The sequence below is a fragment of the Tamandua tetradactyla genome, chromosome 21 (genome assembly GCF_023851605.1).
Source record: "Tamandua tetradactyla isolate mTamTet1 chromosome 21, mTamTet1.pri, whole genome shotgun sequence".
Classification (NCBI taxonomy): Eukaryota; Metazoa; Chordata; class Mammalia; order Pilosa; family Myrmecophagidae; genus Tamandua; species Tamandua tetradactyla.
In genome coordinates, this window is record NC_135347.1 from 6219452 (window position 1) to 6246804 (window position 27353).

The following is a 27353-nucleotide window of genomic DNA, read 5'->3' on the forward strand; positions in this document are numbered from 1 at the left end:
AGTAATGGATAGATTTTAATAGGTGTTTTTATTTTTAGCTGGGTTGAAAACATTTTTATTGGCCTTATTGGAATAATGTATTTAATAAAATTCATGTACTAAATTTAACTAGTCATAGTAGTGCTGGATGATTTCTAAAAATATTTAGAACTGGTTTTGCTGCATTACTTGGCATTCTCATATCTACAATTATGAATATGAGTGGGCTCTCCTTTATCCCCGCAATCTTCATTAGGTTTTAGCATCAGGATTATCCTCACTTTAGAAAAATATGACAGCATGATACAGTTGTTAACAACAAAGGCTATTCATGTTCACATCCTGGTTTCACCACTTACTTGCCGTGTGACCTTATACAAGTCACCTGACCCACAAACTATGTAACAGAACTAAATGTAAATGTGATAAGCCCTCAAAAGGTAAAAATGACATAACCAACACATTTTGAGAAGGAAAGGCGAAGAAAAGGTAAGCTTGTTATTGCTTCATTTTTTAAATACTGAGTCATAAGAAATGACTTAAGGCTGATTTCCCATTTCCCGGATCTTAGACTAATCAATATAAAGGTAAATCCTAAGAAAGATAATACCACCAACTAAAATTCCATAGAGGAGGAAAAAGAGGTAAGAGGAAGAAAAACTTACTAAAAAACTAAGAGAGTTTATGACTTAGTATAGCTCTTCACTATACAATCTTCAAAAATATATCCTTAAGAAACTAGGAAAATGATTCCAGAGAAAAGGTTGGAGACAAAGCTAAAAATGATGAACTAGTAAACTAGTGAGTAACTCTACATACACATTCACTGTATAGAATAATAATGATAATGTATAATTGTGTGATAAAAGGAAAAGGAAGAACTAAAATACTTGACACAAATACATGCAAAATTGGAAAGAAAGACCAAGGATTCTTGGGACGGGACCATGGATTGTTTGCTAGGAGAGCTGATTTACTGAGGTTAGCTTTAGATTTTAAGAAAATGTGAATGTTAAAATTTAAAGGGTAATTACCAAAAGAAATTCTAACAGAGAGGGAAAATTGAAGAGACATTTATATGAAAGGCAATCAAAAAAAAAAAAAGTAGAAAAAGAGAAAAGCAACAGCCTGGAAATCACACTGTATCAGAACAATGGAATATGCCTAAAAGGGCACACAAGGAAAAATATATACCATTACTTAGACAACTGTTAACTAATTTAGAAAAAAAGTATAAAGAACAAATATATAAAACAAGAAAAAAGAATGAAATAATACACAGTTGCAGATGTAATTAAGAGAATCAAGAGATTACATTGTTTAATTCTATAAATAAAATATGTAACATGGATGAAATGGGTAATTTTCAAGAAAAATACAAGTTAAGTTCAGGTGAAAATCTGAACAAGTAAGTTGATAAGGAAAAAAATAAGTTGTCAAAATGCACCAGGCAAAAAATGGTTTTTACAGACACAAATTCCTAAAAAAACAAAAGAGGTAAATCTTATGATCATCTTCAAAAATGCTAAAAAAGGCAGGCCGCGGTGGCTCAGCGGGCAAGAGTGCTTGCCTGCCATGCCGGAGGACCCCGGTTCGATTCCCGGCCCCAGCCCATGTAAAAAACAAACAAACAAACAAAATATAATAAAACAAGAAAATGTTTAAAGATGTTTCCCTTTCTTCCTCCCTTCCTTCCTTCCATCCTTCTTTCCTTCCCTTCCTCCCTCTCTCTTTAAAAAAAAAAAAAAAAAAAAAAATGCTAAAAAAGAAGCATTAGCTAAAATTCAACATTGATTCTTGGTTTTAAGAATAAGTCTCTTTAACATCATAACATGTAAATCTAACTTAATATTCAACTTCAAACTTAATGAGAAACATTATAATATAAAAGATAAATATAAGATACAAAAGTCTATACATTATATATCATATAATTAAACATTATCTATCTATATATAAATAATAAATATAATGTAAGCATTATAATGTAAACTTATATTTGTCAGGTGACTAATGTCATAGAAGAAAAATAAAGCCAGGAAGGGGATTAACCAGTTGATGTTTTCTAAGGGAAGTCAGAGAATTTCTCCCTAATGAGATAATATTCGAGCAAAGACATGCAAAATGTAGGCAAGGAGACTTTGCAGATATCAAAGTGGAAAACATAAATTTAAGCTTTTAAGGAAGTAAATTCTAGGCATGAATAATGCAAGTCTAGTGTTTAAAAATGTTTCAAAATTTGAAAGGTTCTGATACATCTTTATCACAAATGGTGTCTGTAATAAAAAATAATCAGAACTGATTTATGTCCATTTCAGAACTGAATTAAACTGGTTGTTGCTGGTATGGGTAAACACCTGTTCAGGATAGAGTGCTAAGCTAAGCACTGAGTATTCATATGTTTAATTTAGAAATAAACACAAAAACCCTCTTCCCTTCATTGACCCTTGAAGATTTGGCTGCTTTTACTGAAAAACATCCCTTTAATTTTATCCTGAAAACAAAATGGAGAATGACTTTCTTTCAAAACAAGTTTCCCTTGAAGAGAAACACATGTTCAAAGCACAAAGTTCCAGTGTCCAGATCAAGGCTACTTAATTTCTGTATATTGATGTCATACGTCAGCTACTGAACATGCTCCTTCTCGTACATATCACTTCTACAATTCTGTAATTTAAGCCCATTCATGGAAGCAAACTCATCATTTCATGAAACTGATTAGACAACAGCAAAGAGAACACATTTGAAATATAAATACTTCCTAGTTTACAAATAATTTCTCAGAGTAATCAAATTAAAATCTCAACATAATCTTTAAGTGAAACCTGATAAACTGATCTTAAAATTTATTTGTAAAGAAAAGGCATAAGAATAGCTAAGAAAATTTTGAAAAAAAAAGAAAAAAACATGGGAAAACCAGGCTACTAGATAGCTAAATAAATCATAAAATCATAACAATTTTAAAATATCATAACTTAAATGATAATAAAAAGGTAATGTTGAATCAGGAAATAGATAAGTAGAAAAGAAAGATTATGCATATTCCTAAATCAGTAGAGAAAGGATGACGGGATTACTCAAAGATGGCATAAGAACAATATTCATTTTGGAAAAATTTAAAATAGCTAGATTCCAAACACAGAGACCACACATATTTGGTAACTCAAATAACAGATAAACCTTCGCTGCACGTTAAAGTTTTGAGCTGTACACACTGACTAGTCCTCAAATTCTTTCATGTGGTTGAGTGAAAAACCTTCACGGTGTCAAGCCCTGGTCAGTGTCTAGACTTCTCTGAGAATTCCCGCAGCTCTCTTCCATCTAGCAGAGAATTCTCGGGACTCTCCAGCATCCAGCTGAGAACTCCAGGGTTCTCCCACATCGAGCTTATTCAACTATTTGGCTGTATAACCTGACTAGTCCTTGAATTCTTCCCTAAGACTGAGCCAAGAATCCTCACGGTGCCAGCACTCGGTTGAAGTCTCGATTTCTCCGAGAACTTCTAGGGCTGTCGGCTTCAAAAGGTTTCCTTAGTTGAGGCTCATGATTTCTTTAGCACTACAAAGAAGCAAAAGCTTACTGTTTCTGAGGGAAAAAGTACCTATTAGGCCACATATGCTAGTAGAATTGCTCAAAGTCCTTTCTTAAATATAATTCTCAAACTCGCCTTTTATTTTTGTTCCTATGCCCCCATGCCTTAGAGTTACCAGGTTTGGGAGGAAATGCCACACCATTACTAAGTTTTTGGAGAAGGGGAAAGTCTTCATGGACCTTTGAGCACAATCTCATTCATTACTTGAGGACTAGAAGCAATTAGGTTTTCCATCCTGTATTCCTTTCTTTCTGTTTTTGTTTGTTCTGTTTGCAAACTAGCCAAATATTGCTACATTCCATCTCTGGTTTTTTTTTTTTTTCATCACCACGTTAAATGCAAAAAGTAACAGCCAACATTCACTACCAACATGTCATGCCTTGACATTTTACTCCAGAGATATGGGGTCGGTAAGTATGTAGTCTGCCTTCTAAGTAATTTAAGATGAAAATTTTAACAGGCACTGCATAACATGATTCTGTGCTGCTGTAGCCTTAGATATTTGCTTTCAAGTCAACGCCACACAGTTTTAGCTTTTGTTAGGGTGGCATCCCTCTTCCAGCACTGTACCAATTTCTGAGTAATTTTAGCTAGTTGTGTCAAATAAATCCCCAAATCTCCCCCCACCCTTTTAAACTGTTTTTAGTTAAGTATGATGTTATTTAAAAATCTGCAAAGCTGAAGGAGGGATCTGATCTTTTGTTAAAAGTAATTTTCACAGTATATATTTAGCAATTTTAGCTTTGTGTCAAATAACAACAGGAAATAAAGTTGCTGCTCAAGACCCCTGGGAGTCATGTCCCACATAGGAGGGAGAACAGCGCGTTCACCTGTCAAGTTGGCTTAGAGATAGGGGCCAATCTGAGCAACAAAAGAGGTTTGGGGTGACGCTTAAGCCCAATTTTAAGTAGGCTTAGTTTATCCTTTGCAGGAATAAATTTCATAGGGGCAAACCCCAAGACTGAGGGTCTAGCCCATTGCTTGCAAAAATATCAGAAATTCTCCAAATGGGGAAGTTGAATATTTCCTCCTTTCTCCCCAGGCCCCCAAGGGGATTTTGCAAACACTTTTTTATTCACTGCCCAAATCACTGTTAACTCTTGACAGTAAACAAATACAAAATACTTAAAATTTATAATATGTTTCACATTTGATGGGACTTAAATGTTAAAAAATTAGGTCATTTAACATGTGTTAATGTTTTAAAATGTTACTTAATAAAATTTATTGAGGCAAGCTATACAGCACTTTCTTGTACTTATAAACTTCTACTGACAGTTGCTACTTGATGGTTAAAAAAATAAAAGACAAGAAACTATACACATTGGTACATAAGAATGCCTGCAGGGAATGCCATGTTTTAAATGCTATAACTGAAACTGAAAGAAAAAAAAAGTCTACAAAACCAGTACCTATGCTATTTTAAATGATAAGGTAGATCTTCTACCTATGCAGTAATGTGAAGATAACAAAAATGCACACAACTTTCAAATCAACTTTTTAAAAAAGATCAGGTCATTGTCACTTTCACAAAAAGACATTTAAAAACAATGAGGTAGAATGGTCATATTCAGGCAAGTTATGTATTTCATGCTTTATTACTCGGAGAAACAATAATCAATCTTGGGTCAATTAATTCTCTCCAAAAGAGAATTTAAAATTCAGTGCTCTTCCTCTCCTGTGTGAAAGCATAGTCCACTACCTCAGTTCCATTTTCATTGTGATAAACCAGTAAAATTTCCCAGGTTCTTTTATGGCAGGTAAAGATGAAAGGATTTCTGTATCTACTTGCTAGGTCTCCAGATTGTGGCTTAAAAGTTTTCCTTCCTTGTAGTTTAAGACATTGGGAAAGTAATTGGATGTTAGATCCAAAAACTTAAATGCAATCTTTTCTCCAATTTGAGGGGCAGCTGCTAATCGTGATGACAGACTGGTCCTGCTTGTGTCTCTCTACTGGATTGTGAATAATAGTAGACAGTTTGTAGGCAATTCATTTAATTGCTGTTGATTCTGATGGCTTCTGTTTAAAACACAAGGAAGTTTGCCCTTGACTCCTGGCCCCTTCCAAGAAAGGTCTCTCCTCACCCCATCCTCTTCCCAAACTAGTGGCAACAGACAAGTTGGGAGGACCAGGAGCCTGTCTGCCATCATTTGAGTCAGAGTGCTTCCATCTGGTAGCACTTGGAGTCTGTGAGGAGTCCCTGGTTCTGGACAACCACTCCTGCAAAGAGGTCTGTTTTTAAGAAACCTGCAGCATACACTGCTGTGCTCTTGGATATCATGAACTGCTCATCTGACTCTGAACTGGCGCCTGATCTAGAAAATGATTTTTTTTTTCTGTCATGACCTTTTAATGGGGTAAGGTTAAAGCCAGTTTTTGCAGATAGTTTGTTTGCAGGTTATGTTTTTTTCAGACAGGATCCTTTCTTTGATAGCTTAGTTGATATTTACTTGGGGGAATTTCTGACCTTCAAAACGACATTGCTGAGCTCATCCCGAGTTGATTCATTAGAAGACTCAGACACCGAGCAGGAACTGGGGTATGCTTTGCACAAATGCCTCCACTATCTTTCTTTTTACCTTTAACAAGGCTGATTGTTTCAGGAGAACCTTTTGGAGGACTACAGTTGTGAACTGTCCACTCTTCCATCGTCTATGTTTTATGCTTTAGGAGACTTGGGATTTTGTTTTTTGTATTTACATTTCTCCTTTTTCTTTGATTTTCTTTTGGTTTCCTCCTCAACATCGTTATACCATATACTGTTTTATTTTTCTTCTTTTTCTTCCCTCACACTCTGATCTATGGTGACTTTTGGTTCCAGATTCAAGATCTTCTCATAATTGTTCTCTTGCCTCTTTTCATTGCTTCTTTGAATATCTGTAACGTAGTTCAGCTTCTTCCTCCTCAAACTTAAGCACCCGTTTCTCTGCTATTCGAGGTAATACATGAGTACCATCACCATTAACGACTACTGCAGAATTCTCAACAGCTCCTCTCTTCTAACTGGAGTCTAAGACAGTCATTGTTTAGCACCAGGTGCACGTTCTCGGTAGGGGGCAGTAGCCCACCATCCAGGTAGAGACCTAGGAAGGCCCCAGAACTGAAGTGGAACCTTTGGTATAGGAAACTAATGAGATCAGTAACTATTCATCCTCTGCTCAGAAGTTGACCAGAGGCCAAAGACTGTTCAGTGTGGGATAGCTGGTGGTGGGTAGTCAAATTGAAGCCACAACCTAACCATCTTGGAGGCTACCATCTTGCTCCTCCCTTTGGTTTAGCACAATAGATAGTTGATAATTGCTTAAGACCACTTGGCAGGCTGACGGTGGGTATCTTTACTTCTCACAATTATTTAGCACCATCATGCGGATGGTGCTCCCTCTATCTTAAAAAAAAAGAGGCTTCTAAATGCCTCATTGGGGATTTATATTCAGTTGACGAGACAAAAGAAGGGTGGAGGATAAGAGACAGTTTTGTGGCGCAGTTTATCTAGTTTCCACTCATATTCTGCTAAGCAAATCTTAAGTCACATGACCCCAACCTAACTTCAAGGGAGGCTGGAAAACATAGCTCTGTATTAATTGGTTTGATTAAACAGTTTGCCGATCTCTGCCAGAATATACAGATGTAAACTCTAAATGTATTAAAAGAGTTGAATGTAAACAAACTCTAAATGTATTAAAAGAGTTAAATGTAAACATAAATCCATAAAGTACTAGAGCAAAACATAGTAGAATTATTTAGGGATGTCAAGAACTGTGCAGTGTGTGGGATTTTACCCTGTTTGCTAGCTAATAAGTTAACCCACCATAGTTCATGGGTACTGGCAGAAGATATGAGACTTCTAGGTCAGAGGCAAGGACTTTATTATTCATGGCAAACCAGTCACCATAGTGTGAGCATGATATTTGTGCCAGATCCACACATTTCCTCAAGTTCCAAGGGGGTGACACGAAGAGCTCATAATGGACGTCTGCACACATAGCAGGTTGTATTCCAGACAAGGGATACTGAGCTTGACAAAAGGACTGATTTTGCCCTAATGTTAGCTCATCCTTCAAGATTGCTCACTGTACAACCTTAGAAACACAACCCTGAGAAATGGCTCAGTTAAAAAGCAAACAGGGCTTTGCTTTTTGGTACAATGAGCAAGAACCTGCAGGGATGCCCAGGCCTGATGGCAGATTGCCTCTCCTGACAAGGACAGGCTCTCTTAAGCAAGATATAAAGCACAAATGGCAAAACTGAAATAACTGATTAATTTGATTGCATAATAACATTTCTGTAGGACAAAAGATACCATAAATGAAACTGGGACATAGAATATAGAAAGCTGGAAGGAGTATCCTTATTGCTTTAAAACACTGTGACTGGATATATTACAAAACTAAAACTTCTCTTGAAACCATCAGAGAACTGAAGTAGAGAAGCCACGCAGCGAGGGATCTAAGAAAATACAGGTACTTTCCAGAAGTGATAAGATAAGTGCACTGGCTCCAACTCTGTGGCTGAACCCTGAAATAAGACAAAGATCACCACACAGGTAAGTTAGAGTTCAAATTATATATAAATGAAACATACCTTTTGCATGGCAGAAAACAGCATAAAACAGAGTGCTCGGGTGGTTCAGTGGTAGAATGCTCGCCTTCCATGAGGGAGACCTGGGTTCAATTTCCAGACCATGCACCGCCACCGCCCCCCCCAAAAAAAACCCAACCCCCCCCAAAACCCGCATAAACAAAACTAAATATAACACACAAAAGAGGAAAATATTTTTGCAATTTATATAAAAGACCAGTTTCCCTTATACATAACAAAACCCTAAAAATTTGGGGAAGAACAGAAAAATAATCAGTGGAAAAATGGGCAGAAGACATGAACAAATAATTCACAAAAACTGATACCAACATGGTCCTTAAATATTAAAAAAAAAAAAAAAGCGTTCAACCATACTCACAATAAGAGAAATGTATAGTAAAAATACATCAAGAAAACACTTCTCACCTATTCAATTGGCAAAAATCAGAAAGGACACCTCACACTTTACTGGAGAGATTATGCAGAAACAGGCCTCTCTGATACTTTACTGGCAGAAATACAAATTGGTATAACTCTCATGGAGAATTTGTCAATCTTTAACAAAACTATGTATTTACCTTCTGACATGACGTTCATACTTCTAGGAATTTATCATGAAGCTATCTCCAACAAAGTGGAAGTTCATAATGTTGTATTCATTTTCAATACAACATTATCTGTACTTGCATAATATTGAAAACCTATATAGATGTATGACTAAATAAATTAAGATGCATCTAACCAATGGAGTACTATAAATTTTTTAAAAAATAAGGCCAATCTCTATGAACAGATTTGTAGTGGTTTTCAGGACATATTCTCTCTGTTTTTTAATGGTAACATTTTGTTTACTATTAAAGATTAGCTTCCATTACCGTTTTCAGAGAATTTTCTAGCTTCTTTCCTCAGGAACTCGTTTTTTTTTTGCTTAAGTATTCTTATTGACAAATCTTCACACACATAGTCCATACATGGTGTACAATCAATAGCTCAGAATATCATCACATTACACAGTTGTGTATTCCTCACCATAATCACTTTTAGAAATTTGCATCACTCCAGAAAAAGAAATAAAAAAAAGAAAAAAATTTATATATTCCATACCCCTTACCACTCCCTTTCAGTGACCACTAATATTTCAATCTATTCGATTTATTTTACCCCTTATCTGGATGTATTCTTAAGTTAAAAAATTAACATTCATAAAAGCCTCTAGGTAATGCTAAGTTTGGGGTAATAAAGAAGTGGAAATAGGAAAATATATACGCTGTCTCCATCTGTGCAAATAGAATCACAAGACATAAAGATTTACCGGGGAATAAAAAAATGATTATCTAGAGAAGATGGGTGGGAATGGGGTAGAAAGGAAAGAAAAAATGAGGTGGGAGTGGGGAGTCTCCACGTACAGCTCTGACTTATAGAGCAATGTTAATATTTCACATGCATAAAGAAAATAAATAATACTAACAAGAATGGAGGAAGGAAGTATCTCTAAACTGAAATACCATCAGAAACAAATGAACTAACTGCATTTCAAATGAAGTATTACACTGAAGGAGGAAAAAGTACTAACCCAGGTATCTTATTAACTTTATTATTATTTTTTAAACTGAAATGCAACTGACATACCATAATATTCACCCTTTGAAAGTACACAATTCAGTGCCATCCAATTCCAGAACATTTTCATCACTCCAAAAAAGAAACCCTGTAGTAACTTGCCATTTCTCCCTTCCCCAGCCATTGGCAACCAATAATTTCCTTTCTGTCTGTGGATTTGCCTATTTTGGACATTTCATATAAATGGAATGATATAACATTTGTCCTTTTGTTTGGCTTCTTTTAGTTAGCATAATATTTTCAGTGTTCATCTGTGTTGTGGCATGTATCGGTACTTCATTTCTTTATGGCCAAGTATGAATATGAATTGTATGAATATACCACATTTTATTTATACAATCTTCAGTTGATGGACACGTGTTGTTTCCTCTTTCTAGTTATCATGAATAATGTTACTATGAACGTTTGTGTACAAATTTTTATGTGAATGTTTCAGTTATCTTGGATATATAACTATGAATGGAAATGCCAGGTCATATGATAATTTTGTTTAACTTTTGAGGAACTGTCAAACCGTTTTTCAAAGGGTCCCAATTTCTTACATCTTCACCAAGAACTGCTATTGTCTATCTTCTTTTTTATTATAGTCATGCTAGTGGGTGTGAAGTGGTTTCTCATAGTGATTTTGATTTGTATTTTCCTAATGACTAATGATTTTGATTTGCATTTCCCTAATGACTAATGATGTGGAACATCATGTGTTTATTGGCCATTTGTGTATATCTTCTTTGGAGAAATGTCTATTCAAATCCTTTGGCCAATTTTTGATTGTGTCATTTGTCTTTTTTGTAGACTTGTAAGAGGACTCATCCTAGATAATAAACCCTTATCAGATATATGACTTCCAATTCTTTCCTCCCTTTCTTTGAGTTGCTTTTTCACTTTCTTGATGGTATCTTTCAAAGCATGAAATATTTAAAATTTGATGAATTCTACTTTTTTCTGTTGTTGCTTGTATTTGTAGTATCATATCTAAGAACCTATTACTTAACAATCCAGGGTCATAAAGATATATTCTTATTTGTTTGTGGTAGATTGAATCATTTACATCAACAAAAGACATGTTCTTGACTTTAATCCACATTTCTGTGGGTGTAAACCCATTTGTGATAGGGTTTTCTGAGATCCTGTCTAGCTGTGGATGAAATGAATCAGAGTGGGTCTTTCTCTATATTATGGGAAGCCATATTTAAAGAGAAGTCAGAGGAAACCACAGAAGTAGACCAAGAATATCACTGTGTGACAGGAGGTAGAAATGCAAGTCAAAGATCTACAAAGATTGTGGCAAACCATCACTAAAATCCTACTGACCAGGGGAGAAAAGCATGGCCTTCCTGACAGCTTGATTTACTACTGACTTCCGGCTTTAAAAGCCCTCAGCCAATAAATTGACGTTGCTTAAGCCAACCCATTGTGTGGTATTTGTAATAGCAGCCTTCACAGCAGCCTGGCAAACTAAGAAAGTGTTCTTCTAGGAGTGGTGTATTTAGGTCTTGGTTAGATCTATGATCCATTTTGAGTTATTTTTGTGTGTGTGTGTGGTGTGAGGTAGGGGTCCAAATTCATTCTTTTGTATGTGGCTATATTGTTGTCCTAGAATCTTATGTTGAAAAGACTATCATTTTTCCATAAAGTTGTCTTGGCATACTAGTCAAAATTCAGTTGATCACAGATGTGTTTATTTCTGAACTCTCAATTCTATTTGGTATGTCTATCTTTATGCTAGCATTTTAGTAAGTATTGAAATAATGAGTCCTTTAATTGCTTTTCTCCATTTGCAATACTGCTTTGGCTAATCTGAGTCTCTGTCAGTTTCTATAATGATAAATCATTTCTCTCTTGCTGCTTTCAGATTCTTTCTTTTAAATGGCTTTGGCAGCTTAACATGTTTCTTAGCGTGGATCTTTTTTCTTGTTCAATCTAGTGTTTATTGAGCTTCTTTGATACGTAGATTGCTTTTTCTCAAACTTAGGAAAATTTTGGCCCTATTTTTCTAAGTATTTTTTCTGTCCCTTTTTTCTATCCTTTCCCATTATGCAAACATTGGTATGTTTGATGGCGTCCCATCATTCTCTTTTTTCTATTTCACAAACTGGATAATCTCAATTTACCTATATTTACACTTATAAAAATCTTTCTTCTGCTATTGAGCCCCAATCCTGTGTTTTCCATTTCAGCTATTGTACTTTTCAACTCCAGGACTTCTATTTGGTTCTTTTTCATAATTTCTATCTCATTATTGATCTTTTCTATGTGTAAGACATTGTTCTCCTACTTTTCTTAGTTGTCTATAATTGGCTTCCTTTCATTCATTGAACATAACTAAAATAGCTGATGTAGCCTTTGTCTAGTAAATTCAAAGTCTGGGCTTCCTCAGGGACAGATTCTACTGATTGCTTTTTCTACTTGTGTTGGATCAGTTTCCTCTGCTGCTTGCATATCTTGTAACTCCTTTTTGATGAAAACTAAATAGTTGAATAATATAATAACTGAAACTCTGAAAATCAGATTTTTGCCCTTGAGTGTTTACTGTTACTGTTTTATGTTATTGTTTAGTGGCTCTTTGGAACTACTTTTGTAAAATCTGTATTTTGTGTGTATATGGCCACTTAATTCTCTGCTTGGTTACCTACGTCAGCAGATTTCCTTAAATGCTTGGAACTAATACATCTGGTATTGGCTGAGAGGCAGTTTTGAAAATACACCTTCAATAATCAGTTGTGGTTGACAATTCTACCTTAACCATCACTTTCCGCTTGTGTAGTAAGCTCAAGGTCAGCCAGAGGTGAAAGATTAGGACTGTCTCAGGTCATTCCTGAGCATGTGCACAACCCTATGCATTTGCATGACTTCTCTGATTCCAACAAATAGGTCACCTCATGTCAAGTCCCCATTGTGAGTTCCCAAAAATTTCCTTTTAAGCTTTCTGATTAATCTATTATTTGTCCCAACTGTTATTCATATCCACTGGCAGCTGTAATGTTAAACAACTGGTTCTAATGTTTTTCCACAATCACTCCTGAGGAAAAGGATTTTTGCACTGAGTGAGCTCGGAGACTGGTCAAATAAAGACAACCTTGAAAGGATTCCCCTATTTGCAAGTCAAATAATAACACCATTCATCCCAGTTTTGACAGCTCAAAATGTATCTAAGAGGTTGCCCAATGTCCCCTGAGGAGTCAAACTGTTCCCAGTTGAGAACCACTGCCCTAAATTAGTGGCTGTTCTAGACTTCTTCTCAAAAGCACAAACCTCAAAAACAAAACTATGACTCCAAGTAACCTCACTGTGTCCCAGAACAAAGGCCAACAATACTTCCCATATAAAAAATCCAGCAGCCAACAAACGTGAAACTCAAAATATCTGATATCCAATAAAAAATGACCAAACAGTCAAAGAAGCAGGAAAACATGACCCAAAATCAAGAGAAAAAGTCAAGACAAACATGCAGAATTAGATAAAATTACTGCATTCACAGTCAAGGACATTAAAACAGCTACTATAAATTTTTATGTTCAAGAAGGTGGAAACAACTATGAGCATGATAAGAAGACAAATGGGATATTAAAAACCCAAATTGTTCTCCTAAAGATTAAAAAAAACAATGTCTAAAATGAATACAGTAGATTAATTGCAGATTAGACACTACAGAAAGATTAGTGAACTTGAAGACAGAAATTGATATGATAAAAAGTAAAACATAGCGAAAAATTAAAACTGAAAAACCTAAAAACAAACAGCAGAAAAATTATTTGACGAAACTATAAACCTACAGATACGAGAAGCCAATTTGATACAAAAATCAAATTGCTGTAAATCTTAAAAGAAGCTAAAGAAAAAAGTTGCATTACATACAGAGGAAGAATATAAACCAGAAGAAAATGAAGCAACATCTCTGAAGTACTGTAAGAAAAAAAAAAAAACTAATTAATCTGAAATTCTATACTCAGGTATCTTCCAAAAATAATGATAAAATATAAACCTTTTTCAGACATACAAAACTGAAAGAACTGATTGCTAGAAGAATATCACTGCAAAAAAATGTTGATGGTGATCTTTTAGGCATAAGGAAAATGATACCAGATGGAAATTCAGATCTATACAAATGAGAACACCAGAAATGGTAAATATTTGGATAAACATAAAACATCCCCCCCCCTATTTTTTCCAGACTTCTATAAGACAACTGCTTAAAGTAAAAACAGTAGGAATGTATTGCAGTTATATGCAGAAGTAAAATGTGTGCAAATGACAGTGCAAAGGTTGGGAGGAATGAAATTGAAGTTTGCTGCAATAAGGTTTGTGCATCATATGTGAAGTGGTATATTGCAACTAGACTGATAAAGATATATACTGTACGCTTGATATAAACCAACAAAGATCAAGTTAACTAAAAATACTCAATGCAAATTAATTTAGGGTAAAATATAAAAAATAATAGAAGGGAGGTATTCTTGAGATCATACTGAAATGAATTAAAAAATGGAAAATGAATAAATGGGGGAGAATGAGAGCTCTTTCTTATAGAAAGTCAGCTAATAAATGTAGAAGCACAGTGGAATTTTAAAAAAAATCACCATTTGCAACTACTGTAGGGATTTCAGAAAAGAATCATCAATAGATGCTGTAACCAGTGGAGGAAGTTTTAAAGTCTCAAAGCATCTCCCTATAATTACTAATCACCAAGAGAAAACTATTAACTTTCAAGTAAACAAAATTAACATCACCAGTAATGGGCCAAATCAGCACCATGTGTTCGCTATCCTGAGGTACCCTGGGACAACACAATATACATTCTGACTCATTTCTGCCAAAAAGTATGTAATTTGATTTTAATCATGAGGGACTGAGAAAAAACTCAAATTTAGGAACAATGCAAAATAACTGACCTGTACTCTCAAAATATGCTGTGAAATAAAAATAGTCAGAAACTGTTCGAGACTAATGTGTCAATACAGCTGAATGTAATGTATGATCCTGGACAACTTTCAAAATCTCAATATTTGAAAACTGTATTGTGGTAATATGAGAAAAGAGAATGAGTTTATTTTAAAGGAGTCAAAAAGGTGACTGAGGGAAGAGGCAGATAAGAGTCAAGAATAAAGCAAATATGGTAAAACATGAACATGGGAAATTTAGGTAAAAGGTATAGAGACTTTTCTTCACTTTTTCTATCAGTCTGAAATTACGTTAAAATAAAAATTAAAAAAAAAAGAAAAAATTTTATATTCAACATAGTCAAAATAATTCTTATTTCTGCCTAAATTCTTGAATTCCTTTGTTCTGGTTATCTGAATAAAGAAGATAGAAATGACTCTTCAGAGCTTCCAAATTCCTGGCTAACCAGATGGCATTCCCTGTCATTAACAGCACTGATTTTCAGGTCATACGGAATTTAGTTAGCATTATTTAGCTAACCAAGAACTTTTAATTTCTCCCAGTGGAGCAAGAGTGAAAGGGATTTGCTCCTTAAAAAAGGGATTTATAAAACATCTTGCTTTCCTTTAAATAACATTATTGTAGTGGATAAAGGTAGTCCTTTGCTCAGTGACTCACAACTTCTTTGCTAAGATACATATGGACATGATCCTCTAATCCTAATTGCCCCCTTCAGAATTTGTTCTTATAAAATATAATCTATAATTCCTCAAAAAATATTTTTATATGAAAGTATACATGGCCAAAAAAACGATGTTATACATTCTTGATTTAACAGACATAATTTACATGCAGTGAAAAAACAGATTTTTGGTGGTGGTGTTACTTTTAAACAATTTGCCTAGATAATCGGAACACTGTAAAACTCAAAATTGTCCTGAGAACCTATGTTAGAAGAGTCAAAAAGTACATAATAAAAATAATTAAAACTATGAAACAAAAATGAACACATCTAAAGTTAAAAAAAATTCATTGTATAATTTATCTGTATACCCATAATAAATGCTCGTATCTTTGTTTTGCTAACAAGAATAACTTTAATAATGGTGCCCTATTTTAAATATTTAAAATTTCCTCAATTTTGTTTATTATTATTTTAAATATATCTTGATATTTATTTCCAAGGCAAAAACCACAGAGTTTGGACCAGTGAAATATTCTTCATGATAAGCACAAATGAGAAAATCTGAGATAGCTAAATCTCAAAATTCTTTGGCAAAGGAAACAGTCTGGGACACATTATTAAAAATGCAATTTTAGGTACATTTGATTTGTGAACGGCTTATGCAAATACAACTTGAAAACACTTGAAGAAATACAAACTCAAACACAAACATTTCTATAATCTACTCAAAAGAGACTAATTCAAGCAAGTTTAAATAGGATACTAAAAATAATTAAAACAATTTAGATGAAAAAAGTCACAAAAAGAGGCATTAGTCATCAAATGTAATTTTTTTCCCTTGAAACACGGCAATTTTAGATTGCTGTTCTTTTCGTTTCCTGCTTGCTTCCCATGAAGGATGAAGAGGCAGCTGCAACTGCTGTTTTGTACTTCTAAGTCCTCTTTGTGCACTCTTAGCAAATTGATTCTTGATCTGAGGTTCACTTCGTTGAAAACCTGGAAGTAAAAATGGCATTTTCAGCATAAAGTTGAAGCTGATAGCTTATCTTTTTAGAACACAGGTCACAAAAATTCTCTGAAGTCATATCCACGCGAAAGTCTGATGGAAAGCACTGCCAGCATCACTTAGCCTAGACTGTGAGCTGGATGCAACGACTGGATGGGACTTTGGGCTGCCTTCCTTGGAAAGGAGGTTACACTGCTCTATGTGCAAGAGTAAGTGAACTGGACTGTACCAGCAGTCAGCTTACCCAAATATATTACACTTTATTTGATTTCTTATGAATTAAGCTGAAAATACTCTGAACTTTCTGACCTAGAAAGTCATATAGTCATTATTCAATGTTTAATGGCACAGTGTTGACCAAGATAATTTGTAAAATAATTTAAAGAATGTGTTTATTTAATTCTGGACAAATTAAATAGATATATTTTTTCCTATTACTTTTGTCTACAGATCTTCCCACTGGCAAGGTTTAGGAAAAAAAATCCCCCAATTAAAATAAAAATTCATGATAATTACAAAATGCTCTGTTTCCATTTCTGTGGGCACATAATTCCTTCAAGCTATCAAGCAACCAAAATTTTCATACTTTCATTTTGGCAACTATTGCTCAATTGCATATGGATATTGGTCAGTCATTAATACATACCTGAAGTCTTGCTTTTTGGAGCCTGTTCTCTGTAATTTTTAAAAAAAGAAAAATATCATTATGATGTTTAAAAGACAAATCTTCTGATCTTAAGAAGATAACATAATAAAACTGAAAATTTTATAACTGTTTCAAAGCATTATTATATTCCCCCATCCCATCAGCTATGAATAAAACATTACAAAATCCCGAGGTTTAATTACACTGAAAATCTGCTAAACTCCTAGTATTACTAGAGAAATATGAAGGACCTTTCCTCTTATCACACTTATGGGGGCTTTTGTTCATATCCTATCTTGAGGACTATCTAGATGAAGAATTCTAAAAGTCTTCTCGCAGGGTAAATGAGTCATGAATAACAAAAATTAAGATTTATATTATGTAGGAAGGGAACAGGTAGTAGTGTGTTATTTTTAAATGAGGAAAAAAATGCAGACTTTGGGAAATATAAGTAAATATTTTAATTATTTGCAAGGCTCTAAAGGTGGCTGTATGTCTTTTCCATATCCTTACTTCTTTGAAAAATTTGTACAACACATTTTACTACTCCATTAAGGAATAACCTTGACAAAAAAAGAAAAACAATTTACTGAAGAAAATATCTGTTACTGAAGAAATTAAGTAGCCAAGATCACTAACCTGAAGTGTGAAGATACCCTCTATCATATTAGAAATACATATGAAGTTAAATTTATTGATTTATAACAGAACAACTATGAAAAGTAGTGGGGTTAATAGCAAGGATGGAGACAGCAGCATTACCTAATATAAAACAGTCTGGAGAAAATCAGCATTAGGGCAAGCAGCCTTAGATACTGAAAAAGGAATACACAGTAAAATGAATGATGTTTCTAACAATGGCCCTAGGTTATCTAGGAAAAAAACCCATTATTTTCAGGAAGTTCTAGGTAAAAAGAGAAATAATACATTTTTAGAAATTTTCATCAAAAACTAACCCAAAGTTTCAAAACTTTGAATAATTGAGGGGATAAAATTATCTAGAAAAATTATTTGGCTGTTAACACCTCATTTTCTGATGAAGCTGGATAAATGAGGCACTGCCATATATGTATTTTTATGTATTATATCAATATAAAGTTCAGAGGGTCAAGTCTAAAAACAGGGTATGTTGTGCAAATATTTATGTGAGATAGTTTCTTATCCCATTGTTAGGAGGATGTATAGATATTTCACTTTTTCTAAAGATTATGAACTAATACTTATTTCAGAATAGAAAAATAATCTTACCTTCTAGAGCTTTTAGATCCAGATAAAGAACGGAAAAATACTGATTCAAACTTTCCGGTTTCTGCACTCGGCTTGTTTTCGTCATTTCTTATATTTCGGGAGGTTTCAAGTATTTCCTCTTTAGGGAACACCTCTTGGGGGAGGGTTTGCTCCATAACTGAAGAATGGGAGCTCTTTTCCTTCTTCCGCGTCCGTCTGGCTTTCCCAATGAAAAAGTCATCACCACTATCACTATCCTCAGACATGGAAGACTGTCTGTAAAACCTTTCTTCAGTGCTATCATCAAAATACTCCTTCTCTTCTTCATGTGACTCTTCCCCATCACTGCTACCACCAAGTAAGCTATCGGACTCTTTCTGATTTTTAGTTTGACTTGATGTTTTCATTTCGGGGTCAGAACATGTCTTCCAGGGTTCAAATGGGACTAGAGAATCCTTTCCAGAAGGCTTTGATGGAGAAGTTGGAATGTTTCCTACTTTGGGTCCATGTTCCATCTTGCCCATTTTTTCTTTTTTATTATTTATTGGTTTCTTGGTCAACATTTTGGCTTCTTTCTCTTTTTGTTCATCGATAACAGTTCCTTCATGCTGTAATTTACTTGCTTCATCATTTGAACATGAAACATTCATGGAATGATTTTCTTCTGAAGCCTTTGATGACTGAACTTTATCAGCATTTTGTCTTGTTTCTTTAAAGGTTTTGACAGTAGCTGTGTAGAAAAAGAATGCATGACATCTTTCCTCATTGAAACTCTAATTAAAAATACCACTGTTTCAGCACAATATTTTTTAAATTGTTTGGGAAAATTAGTTTATATTAGAAGGATAAATGGGTCTGAATTCACAAAGAAATCTGAATTCCGAAATAACCAAATTTATATAACATACTCAGATTTACCCATCCTAAAACTCTAAAATTAAAAGAAATATATCTCATCTTTATGTTTCACAGAGAATAGTAAAAAACTTTCATTGAATTTATTTAAAAAAAGAAAGGTACTGACTTTCATAAATGTTTCATAATGCACGTACACATAAATGAAAATGATGTGACTAAGTGGCAAAATAAAAAAAAACAATACGGTTACATCAATTTTAGTAAGTCAATTGTTATCATGAATATACATGTACATAACTGCTAATTAAAATTGCAGCAAAAATGTAGAAATGTTTTCTTCAGACATCAGACCTCTTCTATATTTTCAGGCACATCCCCACCATTAAAAATATTTGAAAGTGACATTTATAATATAAACAACCCTCAAGAGGAAGAAAGAACTATAGAAATACTTTAAATAAATAAAAGGACAGCCATTTATCCAAAATCATATAGCAAATGCATTGCGTACATGGCTTAAAAGTCATTTAATTCATACCTTTCAGTGCATCTACTTTTTTCTTCAGAAGAGGGTGTACTGCTAATCTGGCAACTGCCCTTTCAGTTGCAGTAGAATCTGGCTGAAAATTGAAAAATAAATGGGAATAAAACAATGTATCACTATTAAGAAATAAACGAAATAAAATTTTTCACAGTCTTTTAAAATTAGAGTTAGGGACCAGGACTTTGTTAATAGCCTCATTGGATAAGCCATCTATGCAATTCATAATAAAGATAAATAAAAATCAAGTTAATAAAAATATTACCACTTTGAACAACTGAAATGACCATGTAACCATCAGATGAATACTCTTCGGGTATTTAATATATTTCCAGAATTATGCTAGGCATCATGCATGGTGTACTGGTTTGAAAGGATCTATGTACCCTAGAAAAGCCATGTTTTAATCAAAATTCCACTTCATAAAGGTAGAATAATCCCTATTCAATACTGCATGTTTGAATCTTTAATTAGATCTTCTCCCTGGAGATGTAACCCAATCAAGAGCAGTTGTTAAACTGGATTAGGGGAGATGTGTCTCCACCCATTTAGGTGGGTCTTGGTTAGTTTCTGAAGTCCTATAAAAGAGGAAATATTTTGGAGAATGAAAGAGATTCAGAGGGAGCAGAGAATGCTGCAGCACCATGAAGCAGAGAGTCCATCAGCCAGCGCTCTGGAGATGAAGAGGGAAAATGCCTCCCAGGAAGCCTTATCTAACAGGAAGCCAGGAGAGAAAGCTAGCAGATGACGCCATGTCCGCCACACGCCTTTCCAGATGAGAGTGAAACCCTGATCCTGTTCACCATGTGCCTTCTCACTTGAGAGAGAAACCATGAACTTCACTGGCCTTTTTGAACCAAGGTATCTTTCTCTGGATGCCTTTGATTGGACATTTCTATAGACTTGTTTTAATCGGGACATTATCTCGGCCTTAGAACTGTAAACTAGCAACTTATTAAATTCCCCTTTTAGAAGCCATTCGTTTTTGGTATATTGCATTCTGGCAGCTAGCAAACTAGAACACGTGGTATTTTTAAAAAGGGTAATATAATAAATTTCAGAGAACTTAAAAAATCTAGTTAAGACTAAATTAATATGAAAGAATTACGTAACATATTAGTAATATGCTGGGTGATACAGACAATTTATGACTACTCTAATGTTTGAAGATCCATATAATGAAGACCTAGAAATTATCTAATGCAGTTGTGCTGGTTTGAATCTGCTACGTACCCCAGAAAAGCCCATGTTCTGTTAATCTATCCCCATGCAGGCAGACTTATTGTGGGCAGGACGTTTTGCTTGGGTTGTTCTATGGAGATATGACCAATCCAATTCAAGGTGGGTCTTAAACCTTTGGAGACCTTTGTGAGAGGATAAAATACAGTAAAAGTCCAGAGAGCATAGAGGTAAATGCCCTGGAGAGGCTAAGAAAGGCCCCTAAGGATGTGAGAGGAGCCACTGAAACCAGAAGCTCAACTCAGGAGAAAAGGATCAGCAGACTCAGGTCATGCGCCTTCCTATGTGACAGAGGAGCTCCGGATGCCACTAGCCTTTCCTCAGAGAAGACAACCTCTTGTTGATGCCTTAATTTGGGTGTTTTCATGGTCTTAGAATTTTCAGTTCTAACTTAATAAATCCCCATTGCTAAAAGCCAACCCATTCCAGTACACTGCATTCCATCAGCTTTAGTAAACCAAAACAATCATATATTTTTAGTCTGAATACCTACTATCATTTCTGTATTCTCAGTTTCTAACACACACCTAGCACTGAGCTGACACTTTATACATATCTGGCGATGAAGGAATGGGAACCAATTATATATAATATTTATATTATTTTATCATATATTATATATATAAATTACTTATGAATTAAGACAATTCTTAATTATAAGTATTAACATGAGAATTGGGGATAAAGTGGATACCAACACCTATGTAATACACAATGAGTAGGCTTCTGTCTTCTCTATGGTTCTAGTATCATCTCTATTTCATATGAACAATTTTTTAAAATTAGGAATGGGAAATTACATTGACTTTAATTTCCATCTTTTGTGCTACAAAGCTCTATTATAATTTAAAGTGATGTCCAAACTCCTTACTAATACACTGGCTCTTCACAATTGGCATCTTAGTTATCTTCTATCACTTCTGCACATGCAATACTCGTCATCCTTCTTATCATTCCCAAAACAAACTCTTGGGGCTCTGGAATGCTAAGCCTGGCCCATCTACATTTGGCCAACTCCTGTGAATCATTAAGAACCTAACTCAAAAGCTAACTCCTTTGTACAGTTTTTCTAATTAATTTCTTTATGTCCCTTGTTACACTCAGAGCAGGTTGTATCTTCTCTACTTATCATGCTAACTTGAAACTACTTTTCCATTTTTAATTTTATCAGATTCTGGGAGGGTAAGGGACTGAGACGGTTTCTTTTTCATCTTTGCGAATCTGGAACTGAATATGTGTCAAATAAATGAATTAGGAGGATATACAATATTTAGTTAATACAAATCTTTCTTTGGTTATAAAAACCTTTTTCTTCTTTTAAAAAAATGTAGACAACAAAAAGCCTTTGATAACTCACTGCATGTTTTTCAGTAACACATGATTGCAACAAATCAGAATTTATTGAGATTCTAAGGACCTTTCCTTGAATTTCAACCAGGAGGCAGGTTCAAATAAAGCAGCAGACACTCCTTTCCGCGGTCTTGAATGTGAACACATGTAAATATAGGAACGCAGTCCTGTGGCTATTCTCCCTATGAATGTTGGGCTACTTCTTCCAAACCAAAATTAGGACTTGAACCTAATTCTCAAAATCTGGGGTAGAAGTAAAAATAACAAACTCATTTTCTACCTTCCTTTAGTCTATTTCTGCAGGTTCAAGCAATTAGAAACAGCCCTAATTTGAACTCATCTTAGTGAAAAAATTCGCACTAAAATCACTCAGTAGCCCACGGACATCCTAACTGTCAAGTGTGTCCAACTATAGTTGATTTAGGCTGCAGTTGCTGCTATCTTCCTACTCCAGAGCACTGATTTTAACAAGTCATTTTTTCATAGACTATGGAATTCTGAAAGTGGGAGAGCCTTTGCAAATAATCTGGTTTAGACCACTCATTTCCCAGATGACTAAACTTATCTAAAGAAGGGACCTGCCAAATTTAGAAACGTATTTATGCTATGAGAAGGCCCAGAATCCAGAACTCATTCTAGATCCAGTGGATTTTCCACTACAGTATTCTGCCTCCCTTTCTTCTGCTTTTGTAATGAGTGTATGGTCATATGAAAAGCAGGGAGACAGTACTAAAAATCCAATTCTGAACTAAGTACTATGATTATTAAAAAACTGACAAAGAAATGACTACAGTTAATAGCTTAAATGCTTTTATTTTTTCCTTTCTTAAATGTCTTCCAGTACAAAGCCTTGAATGTAGAGGAAAAAAAAAAGACTTGGAAACAAATGATAGATATCTAGGTAATGTCATTTACTAAATTGATCTGTACAATACAATTATACAAAACAATTCTTTGAGGTTAGCACCTATATCATAAGAAAATTTTCACATAGCGATCAACCCGTCCCGGGTCAAAAATTAAGGCAGGATAAAATATCAGTGGTTCATAAAATTGATGGTGGAAAAAACCTTATTTTCACTAATTTCTATCTGAAACACAGTTCTTCCTTCAATTTTGAATGTAGGTATTAGCAAAAGCTGTAACTGTGTCATTAATACAAATTGCTGAGATTTTTATATTATTATGGTACCGCAGATATCCTGAATCCTGTTACATCAATAATATGACTGATTGTTCTACTACTCTGAAATTATGTAATTAGGCATACTGCTAGATCTTATTATATAATGTGTTATTAAAGATACACACAGTGATAGCTTGGAGTTACATACCCCAGAAAAAACATGTTCTTACTTTTAATCCATTCCTGTGGATGTGAACTCATTATAAATAGGATCTTCTGATGAGGCTATTTTCAGTTAAGGTGTGACCCAAGTGAATCAGGATGGGTCTTAATCCTATCACTGGAGGCCGCATAGAGAAAGCCACAAAGAAAGAAACCATGGGGAGCATCAAGAAGCTGGAAGTCATAGGAACCCAAAAGAGAAACGAGGAGAGGCTGCCATGTACACTGTAATGTGACAAAAAAGCCAAGTACCAAGGATAGCAGTCAGTTGCAGAATGCCACAGTCTTGGTGATGCTTCCATATTGGACTTCTGGCCTTAAAACTGAGAGCCGATAAATTACTATTGACTATGCCAACTGCACTGTATGGTATTTGTTTAAGCAGCTAGGAAAACAAAACCAATATAAAGAATTCATACATTTAAAAACATTTCTGATAAAGTTATTTCAAAGTAATTTGTCTTGTTTGTAAGAACATATTTTATCTTATGTATCTAAAAGCATTACACTGAAAAGAGGTCCACAGGCTTCACCAGATGGTCAGAGTAACAGTCCCTACTCCTAAAGACAACCTCTGAAGTTGCATCTGGGATTCTATTCACTAAAAATGGTTGCATCACCCCTTTCTCCCTCTCTTCCACAACACTCCATTACCACATAAAAAAGTAAATAGACACATTAAAACACACATACACACACAAAACCTAAATACCTTATCCAAAATGCTTTCCTCCAGCACTTACCCCATTTCTCAATTAATTTTGCTTCCCTCTGCTCTCTTCCCAGTTTCTCTTGAACCCATTTCATTTGTTTCTTTAGTCCTCATAACTCTGTTAATTCGTTTTCTTGTCTAGGTCACTAATATCCTTCATCTTGAATAATTCAATAGTCAATTCCTAGTCCTAGGTGTAACTTCTCATTAGTATCTCTCTGACTCAGGGGACTGCTTTCTTAAAATACTTTTTCAGCTTATGGACAGCATATTTTTTTCTTTTGGTTCGCTACAACTTCACTGGTTGCGCCTCACTATTCTACCCAGTGCCCTAGAATTCAGTCCTAAGAATTCTTTCCTATCTATACCCATTCTCTAGATGATTCTACAAAGGTTCACTGCTTTAAATACCATCTCTAGGCTGAAAACTTCCTGAATTTCCATTTCCAACTCCCAACCTGACCTCCAGACTCAACCACCTACTTGACATCTACATGTCAAAACAGAATCTTTTGACTGTCTCCTCAAATATCCTTCTCCTATAGTCTTTCCCATCTTACTGTATGTAATTCCTATCACATCTCTATTTCCCTCACATCTTACAATAAATCCTCAACAGATCCTGTGCTTTCACCTTCAAAATATATTCAGAACTAGACACTTCTTACCATGTCCACTCTGACTACCTTTGACCAAATCACTAACATTTCCTTCCTAGACTAATGCTATTCTGCATCTCATTCCCCTAAAATCAGTTTTCTGTACAGCAGGCACAGTGAGCTTTATAAAATGTAATCAGATCATGCTACTCTCATATTTGTCCCTTTTAAAGCTTTCAAGTACTCAGAATATAATCCGAACTATTTAGTCCTATGGGATCTTCTCCCTGCTTCCTTTTCTTCTTTCACTCTGCCAAAGGCAAACAGGCTTTCTAATGCCTAACCCATTCCATGGCAGACTCACTGCATCTGCTGCCCTCTCTAACTGGAATGGCTGGCTCACTTAGAAACATTTATATGGCTGATCACCTCATTGTATTCGAGTTCTCTGAACTAGCGTAACAATTCCATCACTGTTATTTCTTTCATATCACCTATCTTTCATATCTCATATCTGTGAGGCAGGAGCTTTGTTTCTCCGTAGATGCAATGCATGGTAAAAGTAGGTACTACGTTAACATTCTATTAGACAAGTGAATAAAGCTCACCTATCCTCTTCAAATGTCTGTATTCCAAATTTACCCTCTGCTAATTTGCTCAAAGCTCAATGTAAAGTATCCCCCACCCCCACCCCAGTACTACAAACATATGAGTATTTAAGAAACTTTAAAGACAAGATGAAAACAGTCTGAAATACATTCTGTTTAGAAGTTCTATCTGAGTAATGTCACTCAAAAATGACTTTTAAAAATTATACCTAAATCCTGGCCCATGCACTTCCCAAAGAAACAAACAAACAAACAAGCAAATGAACAAATAAAAAGCCAACCAAACAAAAAGTTCAACAAATGGTGCTGCAATATGGGGATAGTCACATGGAAAAATAATGAAATGTGACCCCCACCATACAGCATACAAAAAAAAAAAAAAAAAAAAAGATACCTGTTATAAATCCTGTGTCAGGATGACCTGTGTCCTAATTACTTTCATGATTACTCTTAAACATATTCTTTATCCAACCTTCCCTAAGAAAGTCAATCCTTCTGCTTCTTTGGCCCCCTGCTGGGTTTTCCTGATGTAACACAGGGTTACTTATCCAATTCATCTACCTCAGAAAGAAATATGAGAGATACTAGGAAGGAAGTCTACTGGGTCATTCGGTGACTAGCCGGGTTACTGAAAGTATGGGTCAATCATGCTTGCTTGGGTTTTGTAGAAAACGTATCAAGAACCAGAACACAGAAACCCAAAGAAGGACATGTTTTTTCAGGCTGAAAAGACTCAACACAATATATGAAAACAGAGAATCACATCAGAATATTTGTGTCTACAAACTTTTGGAGAAAAACTATCAAGTTGCATAAACATAAACACACCTACCCACACACAAAGGACTCTAGAATAAGAGTAGTTTCAGACTTCACAATAGCAAATCTGGAGTCAGAAGACAATACAGTAACCAATGGTTCTAGTTAGGAAAAACGATTTTTTACTAGAATTAAACACTCAGGGAAGAATAAGAATACCTTCAGATTTTTAAAAAGTTTACATCCCTTGCACCTTTTTGCCCAAGAAACTACTGGCTCCACTAAAATGAGGAAAGACAGAAGACTGAGAATAAGAAAGAAAAGCTACGATAAGAAAAATAGGAGATGTAGGTAAAGGAAATTCCCAGGATGATAATAATGCAGGAGATCCGGGGATGTTTCTGAGTATTTTGAGAGGAGATTTCAATAACCAGGAGAGTTTGGTGTTAAATTAGTGATAAGTTAAAAAACTAATGGAATAAACACAACAACACTAACGAACTACAGCAAATAAAACTATTATGCACAAAAGGAAAATATAATTATCTCTCATTACAACTGACATGCTCATTTAATCTAAATTTGACCAAAGGAGGATGGAAAGAATAGGAAGGGTACATATATGACATAGGGACTGGAGGAAGAAAGAGATACAAATCCCCATCTTCCATAGCAGGAAATCAATATCTAGTACTTAAAGTTGAAAAGTTAAGAGAGTACTAATATACAAAATGATATAGGAATAAACAAAAATCAAGTAAAGTTGCAAGTGTACCATTTTCACATACCACCTCCATCCCCAAAACAAACAAACCTTACAGAAATATTTGATTTTCAAAATCAAGGGTTGGTAAACTTTGGCCCACAGGGCCAGAACTGGTATGTTGCCTGACTTTTTAAATAAAGTTTTACAGGAATACAGCTAAGCTTGCTCATTTCGTACTGTCTATAGCTGCTCTCATGCCACAGTGACATAGTTAAGTAGTCATAGCAGAGACCATATGGCCTGCAAAGCACAAAATATTTACTCTCTGGAAAATGTGTGATGCCTGCTCTAAATTATGTGTAAGTATAACTGGACGGTAGGGTGGCAAAATTTAAAAAAAAACAAATTCAGTAGGCCCGGA

The 27353-nt window shown here is 34.9% G+C and overlaps 1 protein-coding gene and 1 pseudogene across 3 annotated transcripts in view; both read right to left on the minus strand.

The window, feature by feature from the left end:
- Positions 1-5027: 5027 nt before the first annotated feature.
- On the minus strand, positions 5028-6845 carry LOC143665259 (coilin pseudogene; annotated as a pseudogene).
- A 1491-nt stretch (positions 6846-8336) lies between these two features.
- The window catches only part of SRFBP1 (serum response factor binding protein 1), a 71304-nt gene continuing 52287 nt past the window's right edge, over positions 8337-27353 (minus strand). For 2 of the 3 annotated variants that reach the window (XM_077138838.1, XM_077138837.1), the window contains 4 exons: positions 19609-19690; positions 18234-18942; positions 16986-17014; positions 8338-16329 (listed from right to left, as the gene is read on the minus strand). In XM_077138838.1, the coding sequence (XP_076994953.1) occupies positions 16145-16329; positions 16986-17014; positions 18234-18942; positions 19609-19690 (1005 nt within the window). In that variant the 3' untranslated portion in view covers positions 8338-16144. Of the gene's footprint in view, positions 16330-16985; positions 17015-18233; positions 18943-19608; positions 19691-27353 lie in introns of all 3 variants that reach the window. The other variant, XM_077138839.1, reaches the window with a different exon arrangement.